Raw genomic sequence first — 13,555 nt, forward strand, 5'->3', positions numbered from 1 at the left:
GTGTCTCTGTCAAGTCAGGCCAGATGGGCCTGCCCCTCCTGCCCCCTCCACCACCTGCCTCTGCCTGATGAGCCTGAAGCCGGGAACTTCCACTTCATGGTAAAGAATTGTCACGCCGCCCAGTACCACGTTAGCGGCTCTGTGTGTGAGCGTCTTCCTGTGAAAACCCGTTGTCTGTCCACCAGAGTGGACAGCCTGTGCTTTCAGAAGCACAGAGTGAGTGATGCTGACCGTAGAATTAATGCCGTGTTAGCTTTCTCCCCAGAGAAGGCAATGGCACCCCACTCCAGTACTCTTGCCTGGAAAATCCATGGATGGAGGAGCCTGGTAGGCTGCAGTCCATGGGGTCGCGAAGAGTCGGACACGACTGAGCGACTTCACTTTTGCTTTTCACTTTCACGCATTGGAGAAGGCAATGGCAACCCACTCCAGTGTTCTTGCCTGGAGAATCGCAGGGACGGGGGAGCCTGGTGAGCTGCCGTCTGTGGGGTCACACAGAGTCGGACACGACTGAAGCGACTTAGCAGCAGCAGCAGCTTTCTTATGACTTGGTCTTCAAAGAGCCATATTACCAAACACTCTGCCTAGCGCTCTCTCATTATTGAGGAAGCTGCTAATCACCTTATCCTCACAGGTAAGGGGTTTTGAAAACATGGAACAGCGGTGCCAGCCCTGCATGATGAGCAGGACTGTAACTGTGTACTCTGTAAACATTCCTTGGCATTCGTTCCGCAGTGTGCAGGCTAGACCACTGTACAGCGTGTTCCTGGCGCTTCATCCTCAGTGCCTGAGTCGTCATGCCCCTAAACAAACAGGCATTTCTTTTCCACGTCGTTGTTCAGTCGCTCAGTCCTGTCTGACTCTTGGTGACTCCGTGGACTGCAGCACGCCAGGCTTCCCTGTCCCTCATTCTCTCCTAGAATTTGCTGTTCCCTGGTGGCTCAGATGATGAAGAATCTGTCTGCTTGCAGTGGTTTTTTACCCAGGATCTGATGCCTGGGTCGGGCCGATCCCCTGGAGGAGGGCAGCCCACTCCAGCCCTTGGCTGGAGAGTCCCGTGGACGAGGAGCCGAGGGCGTGACAGCCCGTAGGGTCGCAGAGAGTCGGACACAACTGAGCAACCTGCGCTCGTCCACGCTTCCCGTTGTTTGCTGTCAGGTGTTGGTGATGCGCCCGGCGCCTTCAGCCTCGTGCACCATGTCAGCCGATGTCGCAGGTGCTGACAGCGGTGGTGCTTCTGGACCGCAGATGACGTGCACTTGAGCTGGCAGTAACTCAGCGCAGCCCCGTGAGTGCGTTCTCTCATGTGGTTGACCTTTGTAATAACTTGTTTCCTTTTTCTCGCTTACTTCATCGTAAGAGTACAGTATGTAACTTGCATACCATATGAAACGTGCTAGTTGACCGTTTGTGTTATCAGTAAGAGAGGCAGAAGTTACATGTGGATTCTCAGCTGTGTGGACCCCGACTCCTGAATTGTTCAAGGGTCAATTTACTTAGGGCCCCCCAGTCTTAACTGCATAAGTGGGTGCTTTTAATTTGTATTTTGAATCAAGTGGCAGGAAGACCAGATTTGATACTAAAAATACTGTGTTGTTGTGTCTTGTTGTTTACAGAAATGAGCTTCAGGGAGCCATAGACCTTCAGTTCTAGCCACAACTGAGAGGTGGCTTCTGTGAAGTCTCTGAGATAGACCCCTCCTCCCCTGCCTGGAATGTCAGTGCCAAGATTTGAGCCTTGGTTGAGTGTTTCCCAGTTAAAAAACGTTTATTTACGCTTAGAACTTTCAAAATATAATGCTGCTAACTGCTGACATTCAGTGTGAGAAATATTGTATATGATGAATAGTTCATCCTTAAAGCTGAGTATTGAGAGGACAGATGTAAAGGTTGTGTTGCATCCATAGTTACCTGCTTAGAATTCTCTCTGAGAATGAGTGTGTTTGGTAATTGATCAAAATAGGTGCAAATAGCATGTCTGTGGAATTCAGTCATCACTGAAACATTCTTCATTTAAGTGTAGTTAGATTTTAAATAGTGTGTGTTAAATTACAGCCCTGCCCTTACACTGTTTGCTCCATGTCCTTGGATAAGTAATTCACCGTCCGTGTCCTTGGTTTCATCACAAGGGAATGGGCTGTTCTCACCCGGAGATTGTTGGAGCGTTGGAAGTGGTTAGTGTGTGTGTGTGGTTCCTGGCATGGGTTCCTGCCTGGGGTGGGAGTCAGAGGTGGCTGCTCCTTTACGGAGCACAAGAGGACGCTGCCCCTGGCTGGGTGCAGGCGTGGTGTTGCTGTGTGCTTGCCAGGCGCAGTGTTTGTCCTGCCTGGTGGGGTGGGTGGCCCTCCGTGCAGGCGTGGTCAGGGGGCACAGGCTCACACCCCAGTTCCTGGGACCTTAACACTGACACTTGCACATTGCGGTGTTGGGGTTCAGTGGAACCTGCGCTGGCGAAACCCCTTTCCAGGCTATTTCCTGGAGGTCCCCTGGTGCCTTGAGATGCTTTGGGTGGGACACGTGTGAGCGACTGCACATGGTCTGAGAGGCGGCCACGGAGCAGACCTGCAGCCTGGCTTCCGCGCCCACCCCTTCTGTGCCGGGTGCCCGAAGGACGCCAGCGGGAAACTATGCAGGACGCCTCCGTTAGCGGTCAGACCGCCTGCTCGGGGACTGAGCCGGCGGGGCCTCTCTGACTTGCGCAGCTGTCTTTCACGGCCTGTGTCCTGAAGCCCTTCCTGGAAACTGCTGCATTCGTTGCCAGGGAGCCGGGGGCCTGGTGCTTCTGCTGCTTGGAGCTGTCCTTACGGGGACTGTGTGCGGGTGTGCCTCACGTGTCAGGCAGACTGCAGCTTCTGTGTTTTTTAAAAAATCTAATCTTGTGGCACATTGTATAACCAAAAATTTCCCCCATTTTTTAGCCAAATGCTGTTTTAAATGATGATGTGGCCCTGGCGTTCTGACTCCTGTCTCTCACTTCTCTCGGAACGCCTGTGTGGCGGTAAATCAGTGGCCTCTCGGTCTCGGACTCTGCCCTCCCTGGTGACTCTCTGTGCCCGTGTCATCCTTGGGTCCTCGCTCTGCCCGCTCCCCGCCGTGTCTGAGCTCGTTTCAGCGTCGGGGGCGCACGTTTTCTCCTGAACACCCGCCTCCTGCCCTGCCCACTCCATTCTTGATCAGAGTGGAGGCGTCCCAGGGAAGCCCTGGTCAGCCTAGCTCATTGTCTCCTCTTAACGTTGGTTTTTTAAGCCTTGTGTTAAAATAGTTTTAATATTCTTGCTCGCCTTCCCTAACTTCCTGTGATACCAGCTTGTTTAAACAGATGTTTCTCCTCTCCCCACCCCCTGTGCTAACAGAGCCTGACGTGAAACAGCGGATCCGTGTGCACTTGCTGAATGCGCACGGCCTGGACGAGGCCGGCATCGATGGTGGTGGCATTTTCAGAGAGTTTCTGAACGAGCTGCTGAAGTCAGGCTTCAACCCCAACCAGGGGTTTTTTAAGACCACTAACGAAGGGCTTCTGTACCCCAACCCAGCTGCTCAGATGCTTGTGGGCGATGCCTTTGCCAGACATTACTACTTCCTGGGCAGGATGCTCGGAAAGGTAACGTAAACTCACCGTGACCGTGGGTCTCCTGTGGGTGCTGCCTGCTTCCTTGAGGATCTTTATTCAGAGTTGCTTACGTAATTTTGACGAACCCCTGAGTAGTGTTTTCTTTGTAACTACATTATGTGCATACATAGATTAAAAATTATTGGTGTAGGAGAAAGGGGAGGGGACTGGAGGAGGTTAACCCGGGCAGCTACAGTGGCAGCGGCGAAAAATTTTAAAAAAAAATTTTCATGTGTAGGAAACAGAGAACACGGTTGTAAAATTCTGTTTACACAGGTTTACAGTTGCTGCCTGCTTGCATCAGTTCAGTCCAGTCGCTCAGTTGTGTCCGACTCTGTGCGACCCCATGAACCACAGCACACCAGGCCTCAAGCTGAAACTCCAACACCTGCTTGCATAGGCGGTGTCGATATTTTGTCTTTTCACAGTCGCTCCTGTTCTTTTAAGGGTCTGTGAAGTGTTCAAGGTGCTGTGAGGCAGAGGGCCACAGTTACTCAGCGCACGCTGGGCATTTTTGCTGCGTGCCATCTCTTTTGACATCCGGCCCCTTGAGGAGGCTGCACTGACGCTGCAGTGACCAGAACGTGACGCCTGACGCTGTGCACCGTCTTGGCAAACGCGGCTAACCCTTTGTTGTGGGTGAAAGGAAAATTTAATTACATAACCCAGTGGAGACCGCCTGTTTCGCGATGCCGCTTTGAAAGCACACGTTCCCATTGAAGTCAGGAGCTGGACAGTCATTACCTCTGAACTAGACCAGCCCTGGCCTCAGTCTGTCCAGGCTGCTGTAACAGGGTGCCGCAGTCCGGGCAGCCTATACCCCTCACAGATTGACTTCTCAATCTGTGGCCTGTGGATGTGCCAGGCGTAGCGCACAGGTGCGCAGTTTCTCTCTGGTTCTTTCATCTCCCCTGTTTGAGATGGTGGAGAGGAACGCCTGGTGTTTAATGGCCATCCACCGCATTGTTAGAGACACGACTGGATTGTACCACAGGCTCAGGAATCGGCTCATCTTCCGAAGGTCGAAGGACTGACCGGAGGCAACTCGGAAACTCGGGGCAGCAGACCACAGCCCCGACCCAGTCTACCCGTTCCATTGTTTAAGAAACGAACAAGACTCGCCTACGATGTGGCGGAACCGGCTGCTTTCCCCGTGGTGGGAGCAGGTGGGCAGAGCTGGGGTCTGTGCTCTTGGGCCCTTTCCCTCAGCGGTCTGTCAGCCGTGCAGTGGGGGCAGCCTGCAGCCTGGACACAGAGGCCGGGGCCTCCGTGGTGGGAAGCTGGCTCCCCGTGCCCTGGCCGTGCAGCCTCTGTTCTCAGCTGTGCTGAGGTGGCAGGTGTGCTGGTTTTAGGGGCCTGTGTAAGCGTGAGGACAGCGGCCCCCAGAGGCGGGAGCAGCCCAGCCGCAGCGCTGGCGCCCGGGCCCCTGGAGACGCGTGAGGACAGGTGGCGGCACTGGACTCCTGAGCACGTGTTTGTGTCCTAGATGTGTGTTTGTTTTCCTGTCCTGGTTTTACTGAGAGAGAATTTGCCAGTCATGTAGCTCACCCCAATTAAACAGCACAGAGGAGCGGCCTCAGTGCTCACAGAGTGGCACGGTCACCGCCGCGAGTTCAGGACGTGTTCCTCACCCACATTAACTCCTCTCCCCCAGAAAAGAAGCGGGGCCGCCGCGGCCGACGTCCTGCCGCTTTTCTGCCCTCAGTCAGCGTGCCACTCGTCTCCTGTCGGTGCTCTTCTGCACGTATCCTCTGGAGCGTTGCCTCTGTGATTGGCTGCTAGCCCTCAGCCCATTTTCAAGGGCCGTTCAGGCTGTGAGGTGTCAGTCCTGTGTTCCTGTTACTGCCAAGTGGTCCTCGGTCCTGTGACAACCGCGTTATGTAACCGTCCCTCAGTTGTGGGCCTCAGGGTTGTTCTGGGTGATGTTTTTAGGGGGCAGCATGATAGAAATGAGTTCTTCGGGTGCTTACGGGGGAGGGGGTGGGAGAGTTACAGGTGGATCGTGTCGGCCTCTCAGCAGGCCTGGCCCCCAGGGAACGAGAGAGGTTCTGGAGGAGGACGGTGGATGGGTGGGTTGGTGTTCCCAGGTTGCGTGGCCGTCTTTGGTGAAGTGGCCGCGGATGCAAAACCAGACGGGGGCTGGTTTGGGATCCTGGGAGTTGCTGCAGAGAGCTGATGAGCAAGTGCTGCGCCCTCCGGGGACATGCGGTGAGCTGCCCTGGGCTGGGCCGGGCTCTGCCCCGTGGGGCCGTTCCAGCAGCACGGCGGGGCACACTGGGGCGTCCTGACTGAGCACAGCGGGGAGGTCCACAGAGGAGGGGTCTCCATCGGGAGGAGAGCGTAGCCTGGAGCAGGCTGAGCAGTGCGTGCAAGGCAGCTGTGGGGTCAGGGAGGTGGGCGCAGGGAGGACACGGTTCTCCTGTTGGCAGGACACACTGCCTGGGGGACAGACTGGACGGGAGCCGTGCGCAAGGCTCCATGTCCAAGGGTGGCAACCCAGTAGCTTTGTCATCCTTAAGTACTTTAGGAACTAGTGTTGCGAAGTGATTTTCTATAAAAGTCAAAACTGTAGTAAATTTCAACCTTATCATCGAATTCCTTTATGGAGTGCATTTGTGGTCTGTTCCGTGTGGTCCATGTTGTCTTCAGCAGACCTCCGTCCTCCCCCTGGAGCTCCGTGGACGGAGTGGCCCGTTAGAAAAGCACCCTAATTAAACATGGGGGCCTGCAGAGCAGACAGTGCTGTTGTGACTTATTTGAAGTGCCTGTTTTTGCAGTGCGATTCTCATCCCGTGGAACCCTGCCTCTTTAAGGGCACAGGTGGCTAGTATGTGCCCTGAGTTGTGCAGCCATCACCGCTGAGATCTCAGGAGGAGACAGTGAAACAGGAAGTCATGTTCATTAACAGTTATTCCCTCTCTGCCCCAGTCCGGCAAGTCCTGTGCCACCGCTAGCCTACTTTCCGTCTCTGCAGTTTGCCTGTTCCAGACCTTCCATGTGAACACGTGGCCATTCGTGACTGACTTCTTTGCCTTGGCGTAACGTTGCCAGGGTTCCTCCACGGGGTAGCATATCATGCATACTTCATTCCTTTCTTGTCTGAATAGTGTGTCGCCGTGTGAGTAAATACCACAGTTTATCAGTTCATTATTTCATGGAGGTCCAGGTTTGGCTCTTATGAGTGATTCTGCTGTGAACATTCATGTACAAGGTTTTGTGTGGACGGTGTGTTTGTATGTTCTGTTGTGTGTGGATGTCTGACCGTCCTGGCACTCTTGCTGAGAATTAGTTGGCCACACATGTGAGGGTTGGTTTCTCCTCTGTTCCATTCCTCTCTGTGTCCAGCCTTCTGCCAGCGTGACCTGTTGTGGTTGTGCGTGTGTGTGTGTGTCTGTATAGTGACACTGCTGACGTGTGTGTGTCTGTATAGTGACACTGCGTGCGCGTGTGTGTGTGTATAGTAACACTGCACGTGTGTGTGTGTCTGTATAGTGACGCTGCTGACGTGTGTGTGTGTATATATAGTGACACTGCTGACGTGTGTGTGTGTGTCTGTATAGTGACACTGCGCGTGTGTGTGTGTGTGTGTCTGTATAGTGACACTGCGCGCGCGCGTGTGTGTGTGTCTGTATAGTGACACTGCGCGCGTGTGTGTGTGTGTGTCTGTATAGTGACACTGCGCGCGTGTGTGTGTGTGTATAGTGACACTGCTGACGTGTGTGTGTGTGTCTGTATAGTGACACTACGCGTGTGTGTGTGTCTGTATAGTGACACTGCTGACGTGTGTGTCTGTATAGTGACACTGCGCGCGTGTGTGTGTCTGTATAGTGACACTGCTGACGTGTGTGTGTGTATAGTGACACTGCGCGTGTGTGTGTGTCTGTATAGTGACGCTGCTGACGTGTGTGTGTGTGTGTAGTGACACTGCTGGCGTGTGTGTGTCTGTATAGTGACGCTGCTGACGTGTGTGTGTGTATAGTGACACTGCTGACGTGTGTGTGTGTCTGTATAGTGATGCTGCTGACGTGTGTGTGTGTCTGTATAGTGACAGTGCGTGTGCACGTGTGTGTGTGCATAGTGACGCTGCTTGCGTGGGAGCCGCCCTGAGGACACATCTGCTGTGAAGCTGCAGATCCAGAGGGGAGCAGACCCTCTTACTCCTCCGTTCCGGAAGGTATCAGCTCTGTAAACCAGATTCCAGGTCCTAAAATTGAAGTGTGTGTAAATTCCGTCTTAATAAAGATTTTGAAATAATAAAGTTTAGACAAAAGCGACTATAGTTGTCTGAGAACGGTACTTGATTTAGTTCCTCATTGTAAAGATTTTACTTGTGTAATTGTCTGCAAGGGAACTCCTAAGGGAGCAACTAGTTTCGAAAGCATATCTGACTATAAATGGTTAAACTTTGCACCAGCATGTTAAGAATTGTCGCGATCTGAGTGAGTATAGCAGTATAGCGCTGATAGTGTGGTGTCTGAACACTGAATGTTTAAGAGAAGAAAACTGTCTGTCGATTGATTATGATATTTATTGGGTCATAATGTATTTAAACTTTCTGTAATGCATACGTTAGTGATTGTTTACTGTGATGAAGTGCAGTGAGGTCCTCAGGAGCACTCCTGCACAGGAAGGATTACCTCATGTCACTGGTCACTTCTCGCTAAAAGTTCCATTAGCACATGATTCCTGCTCTGCTGTGGGTTGTGATTGCATTTTATCGCCTGTAAATCAGACTCTGGACAGGGAATAAATAAACAGTTCAAGGATGTGGTAATGTCATCTTGAACTTTTTTTTAAACAAATAGAAGCACCTATGTCCATTTAAGCCAATTAAGTTCAGAATATTTATTGGAGGAAATCTTTTATCATATTTGAATTCTACTTGGAAATTTTTTTTTCCTTGCTTTGGAATATTGATTTAATTGGAACAGAATGCCTATAAATCAGGTTGTTTGATAATATCTTGGTCATATATTTCAAAGGTTTAATTAACAGATGGTAAAACTTCAGCATACTTTATAATTTTATATTTGAGTGGAATTCGGTCTACACTTAATGAATCAGAGTGTAGTATTGGCAGTTAACAGGTTATCCTGAGATTTTTGAGAGCTGGGAAAATTTATTTTTGTATTCATTAGAATCCTTTTACAGAATGCTCACTGAATTTGCTGAGGCTTTGAAACTGTCGACTGAGGTGAATACTAGGATTTTAAGTTACTTTGGTCCTTAAATGACAAAGCTTCTGTTTTATAACATCTTGTTTCGAACTCTCCAACTCATTCAGGGTCAGCATAGTTGAGCTGCTCCATCTGGTTGAGCTCTGAACTTAATGTATCTTTCCCTTAGGTTTTTTAAAACACTTCATTCAGCAAATAGTTGATCATTCTGTGTTAAGCACAAGTCTTCCAATCAAGACTTGCATGTTGAGACTCTCTAATGTTAAGACTCTTTTTATTTAGAGGTCAGCGGATTTCGGAAGCAGGCTTTCTCTGAATCTCCCAGTTAATTAACCACAGGGATGATTCACCTTGCGTTTCTTCTTGTTGACCTTCAACTTTTTTGAGAAACAGAAAAATCAAAGATCATAATTAACAAATACGTAAAACTTATAATTTATAAGTGATTACTTATTTGACCCTTATCCCTTTGGAGAATTGTACTGCTTTTATAGCATTCTAATCACAATTTATATTCTTTTCCATTAAAAGCAATACGTTCCCAAATCTGGAGATTCTTCTTCTTCCTCGTTAAGGTCATAGTTTTCTATGTAAGTTTGTTTCTTCAAAATTAAACATGAAGTTAAAATGGTCTTATTGTACAGTAAAAATGGCAAGTGTATGCCAGAATTCAGTTGATTTACATACCTAAAAGTATTATTGAAGTTTTAGCTATTCTGAGATACTCACCAGAATTCTTTCTGCCCCTGCATAAGTAGATCTTGCTTTCCATTGAGATATCCCTTGTCACATTTTAAAATGTTTTTCTTTATTTAAAACAATTTTTTTTTGGCTGTGCTGGACTGCAGGGACTTTTCCGGTTGCGACGAGCAGGGCTGCTCTCCGGTTGCGGTGTGCGGGCTTCTTCCTGTGGGGGCTTCTCTGGCTGTAGACACAGGCTCCAGGGCTTCCGTATCCTGGCTCCAGAGCACAGGCTCAGTGGCTTCTGTGCGTGGACTCCCTTCTCACATGTTTAAGCCCTCCCACACACTAGTTTAACATGGGTCATGTTTCTCTTTTTCTAAGCCATGTTAGATTCTCACCGGGAATATTAGGAACACAGACTTTTGCTGGTGCTGCTTAAAGTGTACTGTGTGTCTTTCCTTGGCCTTTATTTGTGCAGTAAGCACAGTAATTGTCTAAAAAATAAAATAAGCCCATTTAAGTCCCTCTACACATTTAAATAGTCACTTTTTGGACTTCCCTGGTGGTCCAGTGTGTTAAGACTCCTTGTTCCCAGTGCAGGGGGCCTGGGATCGATCCCTGGTCAGGGAACTAGAGACCCCATGTGCCACCGTGAAGATCCAGCCAAATAAATACATTTTAAAGATAAATGAATAGTCATTGTGAAAAGCGAGCCAGGTGAAGATGTGTATTGCTGCTCTTGTTCCTCACATCGGGGTAACTTCTCTGGGAGGTGGCTGGGGGCTGATGAGCTCCTCTGTGAGTGAGACAGACCAGGCAGGGACTCCTGGTGCCACCCCTGGAGGTCAGAGAGACGAGGGTAGCAGGCCTCCTGGCCTCTGCTGGTGTAGATGGCCACGGGCGGCAGGAACTCAGGCAGGGCACTGTCAGAGCTGCCCCGGGGCTGGGTGCCTCACCCAGAAGTTCGTGTGGCTACAGAAAAGGCTTCCAGGAGTTCTGGGCTGGGGGTGCAGGAGTGAGGGAGTGACAGCCCAGGGCTCAAGGTTTCTGCTGGGGGGGGTGAAATGTTTAAAACTCATTTGGAGGGTGATGGCCGCACAGCTCTGAATATACCAGTACTGACTTATCGTGGGTAGAAATGGGATGTGACTTCTATCAGCTGGTGGGCAGAGCAGCCTTGGAGGAGCCTGAGCTGGGGGAGCGGCCGGGAGTGGGCCCTTGCTGGGCAGGGGCTGTGTGCCCGGCTGGGTTTCCCGATGCCCAGTGGGGAGAACCGGCTTGGAGGCGTGACGTCTCACCTCCCACCCACCCGGCATCCTCAGAGGTTTTCAGAAGGGAACAGGCTGTTTTCAGAAAGAAAGCTGTCAAACCCTCGGTGCAGATTACCGGTTGCAGTGATCGAGTAAGTCTCTCCTTTGCTTCCAGGGCTGGTGGGACGCCTCGTCCCCCTAGATGGTGAGGGGCAGGTCAGAGCCGACACACAGCATGCACAGCCCACTGAGGGTCAGGCAGCCATGTGGGCAGAGCTCAAGGAGGAAGCAGTTAGGACTTGAGGCGAATCTCCATGTGAGTAATTCTGACAACCTGAAATGTCTCGGAAGAGAGTCAGTGGTTTCTGCAAACCAGCCTGTGAATGCAGAACTCCATCCTGCTGATGGAGGCCCTGCACGCAGTGGGCACTCACGCTGTGCTCTGTGACTGGGCACCATCGGTGCACTCGCACACGGCCAGGAGCGCCCCCGCCCGCAGGAGCCGCACCCTGAGTCCGCAGGAGCCCAGTCAGAGAGCACGCCTGCAGCTCGCCGTTACTTCTGAGACGCAGCTGCTAATTACACAGCAGATTAGTGTCAGCTCACATCCTTATTTTACATACCTTTAATTCTGTAGACTCCAAGGTTAGCATGGTCTGAAATAATTAAAATCATTATCTCCTTGTTCAATTAGAGTGGCCTTAAAACAGGACATCTCTGATATAATTTTTAGATTAAGTTATAAATGTTCACTTTAGAACTACCTGAAGATTGATAGAGATGCATTTGAAAAGCATTATTTTTTTTATTGATTCTTAATGTAGTAAATTACTGAAGTTATTTGGCAGCAAACAGATCCAGCCTGAGATGCGGCTCACACCACCCGTCCAGGCAGGGCCCCGGTTTGCATTAATTGCATGGCGACTGCACTCACTTATATTAAAAGGCTTCTACTGTAATTAATCCTTTTTATTTCAGATCATTTTGGCACAATTTCTAGCTATAAACACTCATAAAAGACAGACAGTTGAAAAATACGTTACAGGTTTTCTCCATATACCTATTGCTGTGTTTTCATGACAGGCGTTATTGATACGCTTCTAGGAACAAGCGTGCAGCAGACTGGGGATTGAGGCCAACGTGAAAAATGCTAAGTGGATTATTTTGCATAAAAAATTGGCAGTTTTTGAAGTTGTATAATTAACCTGTGTTTAGGAAATACCTTGATTTATGCTTACATCTGTATCTCAGTTGCATACATTATGGAAATTTAATTTATAATCCATTTAGCTGATGCAGTCACAGTTTTTAGTGCTATCATTTATTAGTGCTTGTATATTAAATGCTCTAAAGGTTTAAACCTGCCTCGTGTAAAAAATTATACCTGTGCATTTACATTTTATGAGTCACAGTGGAGTTTCTGTTTAAAATTCAGGTAGCTCTGATGGATTGAGTGGACCTCACAAGTTTATTGTTACTAATGCAGGAATGGCAAACAATGACCTTCCATACTCAACACCCAATGATTTACTCTCTGAGTTTACTCACAGACCACCGTACAAATGAGGCTTTTCTCGACACCTGGGATCAGTCTTGTCGCCTCTGCAGAATGCTCCTTAGCTTTGACGGCATCATTCGTTAGAAGTGATGGGGTTCTTAAGTGGGCCAGGTTAATAGTGTTGGCCGTCCTTAACTTGAGGCAAAGCCTGGCTTCTCGAAACAGCCCTTCTTTACATCGTCAGGAGAGGGCCCAAGTGCCAGTTACCGCTTTATTACTCGTTCTCTCACTAAGAAAGCCTTTCTTGCCTTCTCTTCAGAACTGAGTAATCGTCAGTCTTCAAATCAGAAAGAGAAGTGCGGGGACATAGCTGGAGGGCAGAGGGCGAGCCTGAATCCCAAGTGCGGTGACCGCCCTTGGGGAGGTGGTGTCCCGGAGCCCACGCAGTGCCCTCTGGATGTTCGCCTCTGGGAGGACTTTCTCTTCTGGGAGACGTTCCATGGCTATTTTGTAGTCTTCTCTAGTCACATCAGTGAGTGAAAGTTAATCTGTGGGTCTCAGAGGGTATCTGAGCCTCACGCGAAGGTGTAAGGTTGGTGCGTGTAAGGGTCATGATTGTAGACTGCCCCACGTGTGAGATGGTGTCCAGGGTGCAGCAGTGCTGGCCGCGTCCGCACGGAAGGGCCCCTCCCAGGTGGGCCTTGGCACAAGCCTGCCATCCCATGTAGGGAGGTGGGCAGGGCGGAAGTGACGTCACACACGTCCATCTCATGAACCCTGTGTTAGCATTTGGTGGGTGTCGGTGTGGCCAGGCGGCGACCTCTCTGCGGGAAGAGCGGCTGGCTGAGCTAAGAATGCTGCTTTCTCCCCATTTGATGGTTGGGAAAAAATCTAAACAATAGTCGTCTTCCTTGACGCCGAAAATTACAGGACACCCGACGTTGGCACGTGATGCCCACGCCTGCGCTCACGGTGCTCCATCCGGAGGGGAGGGCTGGTCACCGCGGCGCTCTGGCCTGCCTGCCACTGTGGGTGGAATTGTGACCCCCAGGAAGACTCACTCAGATCCTGATACCCTGTACTTGTGAGAGAAAGTGACCGTCGCTCAGTCACTCTCTGTGACCCCCTGGACCGTAGCCCGCCTGGCTTCTCTGTCCGTGGACTTCTCCTGGGAGGGGTACTGTCGTGGGCAGCTGTTGCCTTCTCCCGGGGATCTTCCCAGCCAAGGGATTGAACCCAGGTCTCCTGCATTGCAGGCAGATTCTTTAAAGACTGCTGACCCACCAGGGAAGCCCTGTCCCTGTGAGTGTGACCTTACTTGGAAAGACGTCTTTGCA

At 50.4% G+C, this 13,555-nt stretch overlaps 1 protein-coding gene across 5 annotated transcripts in view; it reads left to right on the forward strand.

Moving 5' to 3' along the window:
• Positions 1-13,555, forward strand: part of UBE3C (ubiquitin protein ligase E3C) — a 109,808-nt gene that overhangs the window by 77,786 nt on the left and 18,467 nt on the right. For all 5 annotated transcript variants that reach the window (XM_055421646.2, XM_055421650.2, XM_055421647.2 and 2 more), the window contains one exon: positions 3,353-3,600. In XM_055421646.2, coding sequence (XP_055277621.2) covers positions 3,353-3,600 — 248 coding nt within the window. The remainder of the gene's footprint in view (positions 1-3,352; positions 3,601-13,555) is intronic.

The sequence above is a fragment of the Moschus berezovskii genome, chromosome 3 (genome assembly GCF_049115385.1).
Source record: "Moschus berezovskii isolate FMDL1 chromosome 3, NW_MosBer_1.0, whole genome shotgun sequence".
Taxonomy (NCBI): Eukaryota; Metazoa; Chordata; class Mammalia; order Artiodactyla; family Moschidae; genus Moschus; species Moschus berezovskii.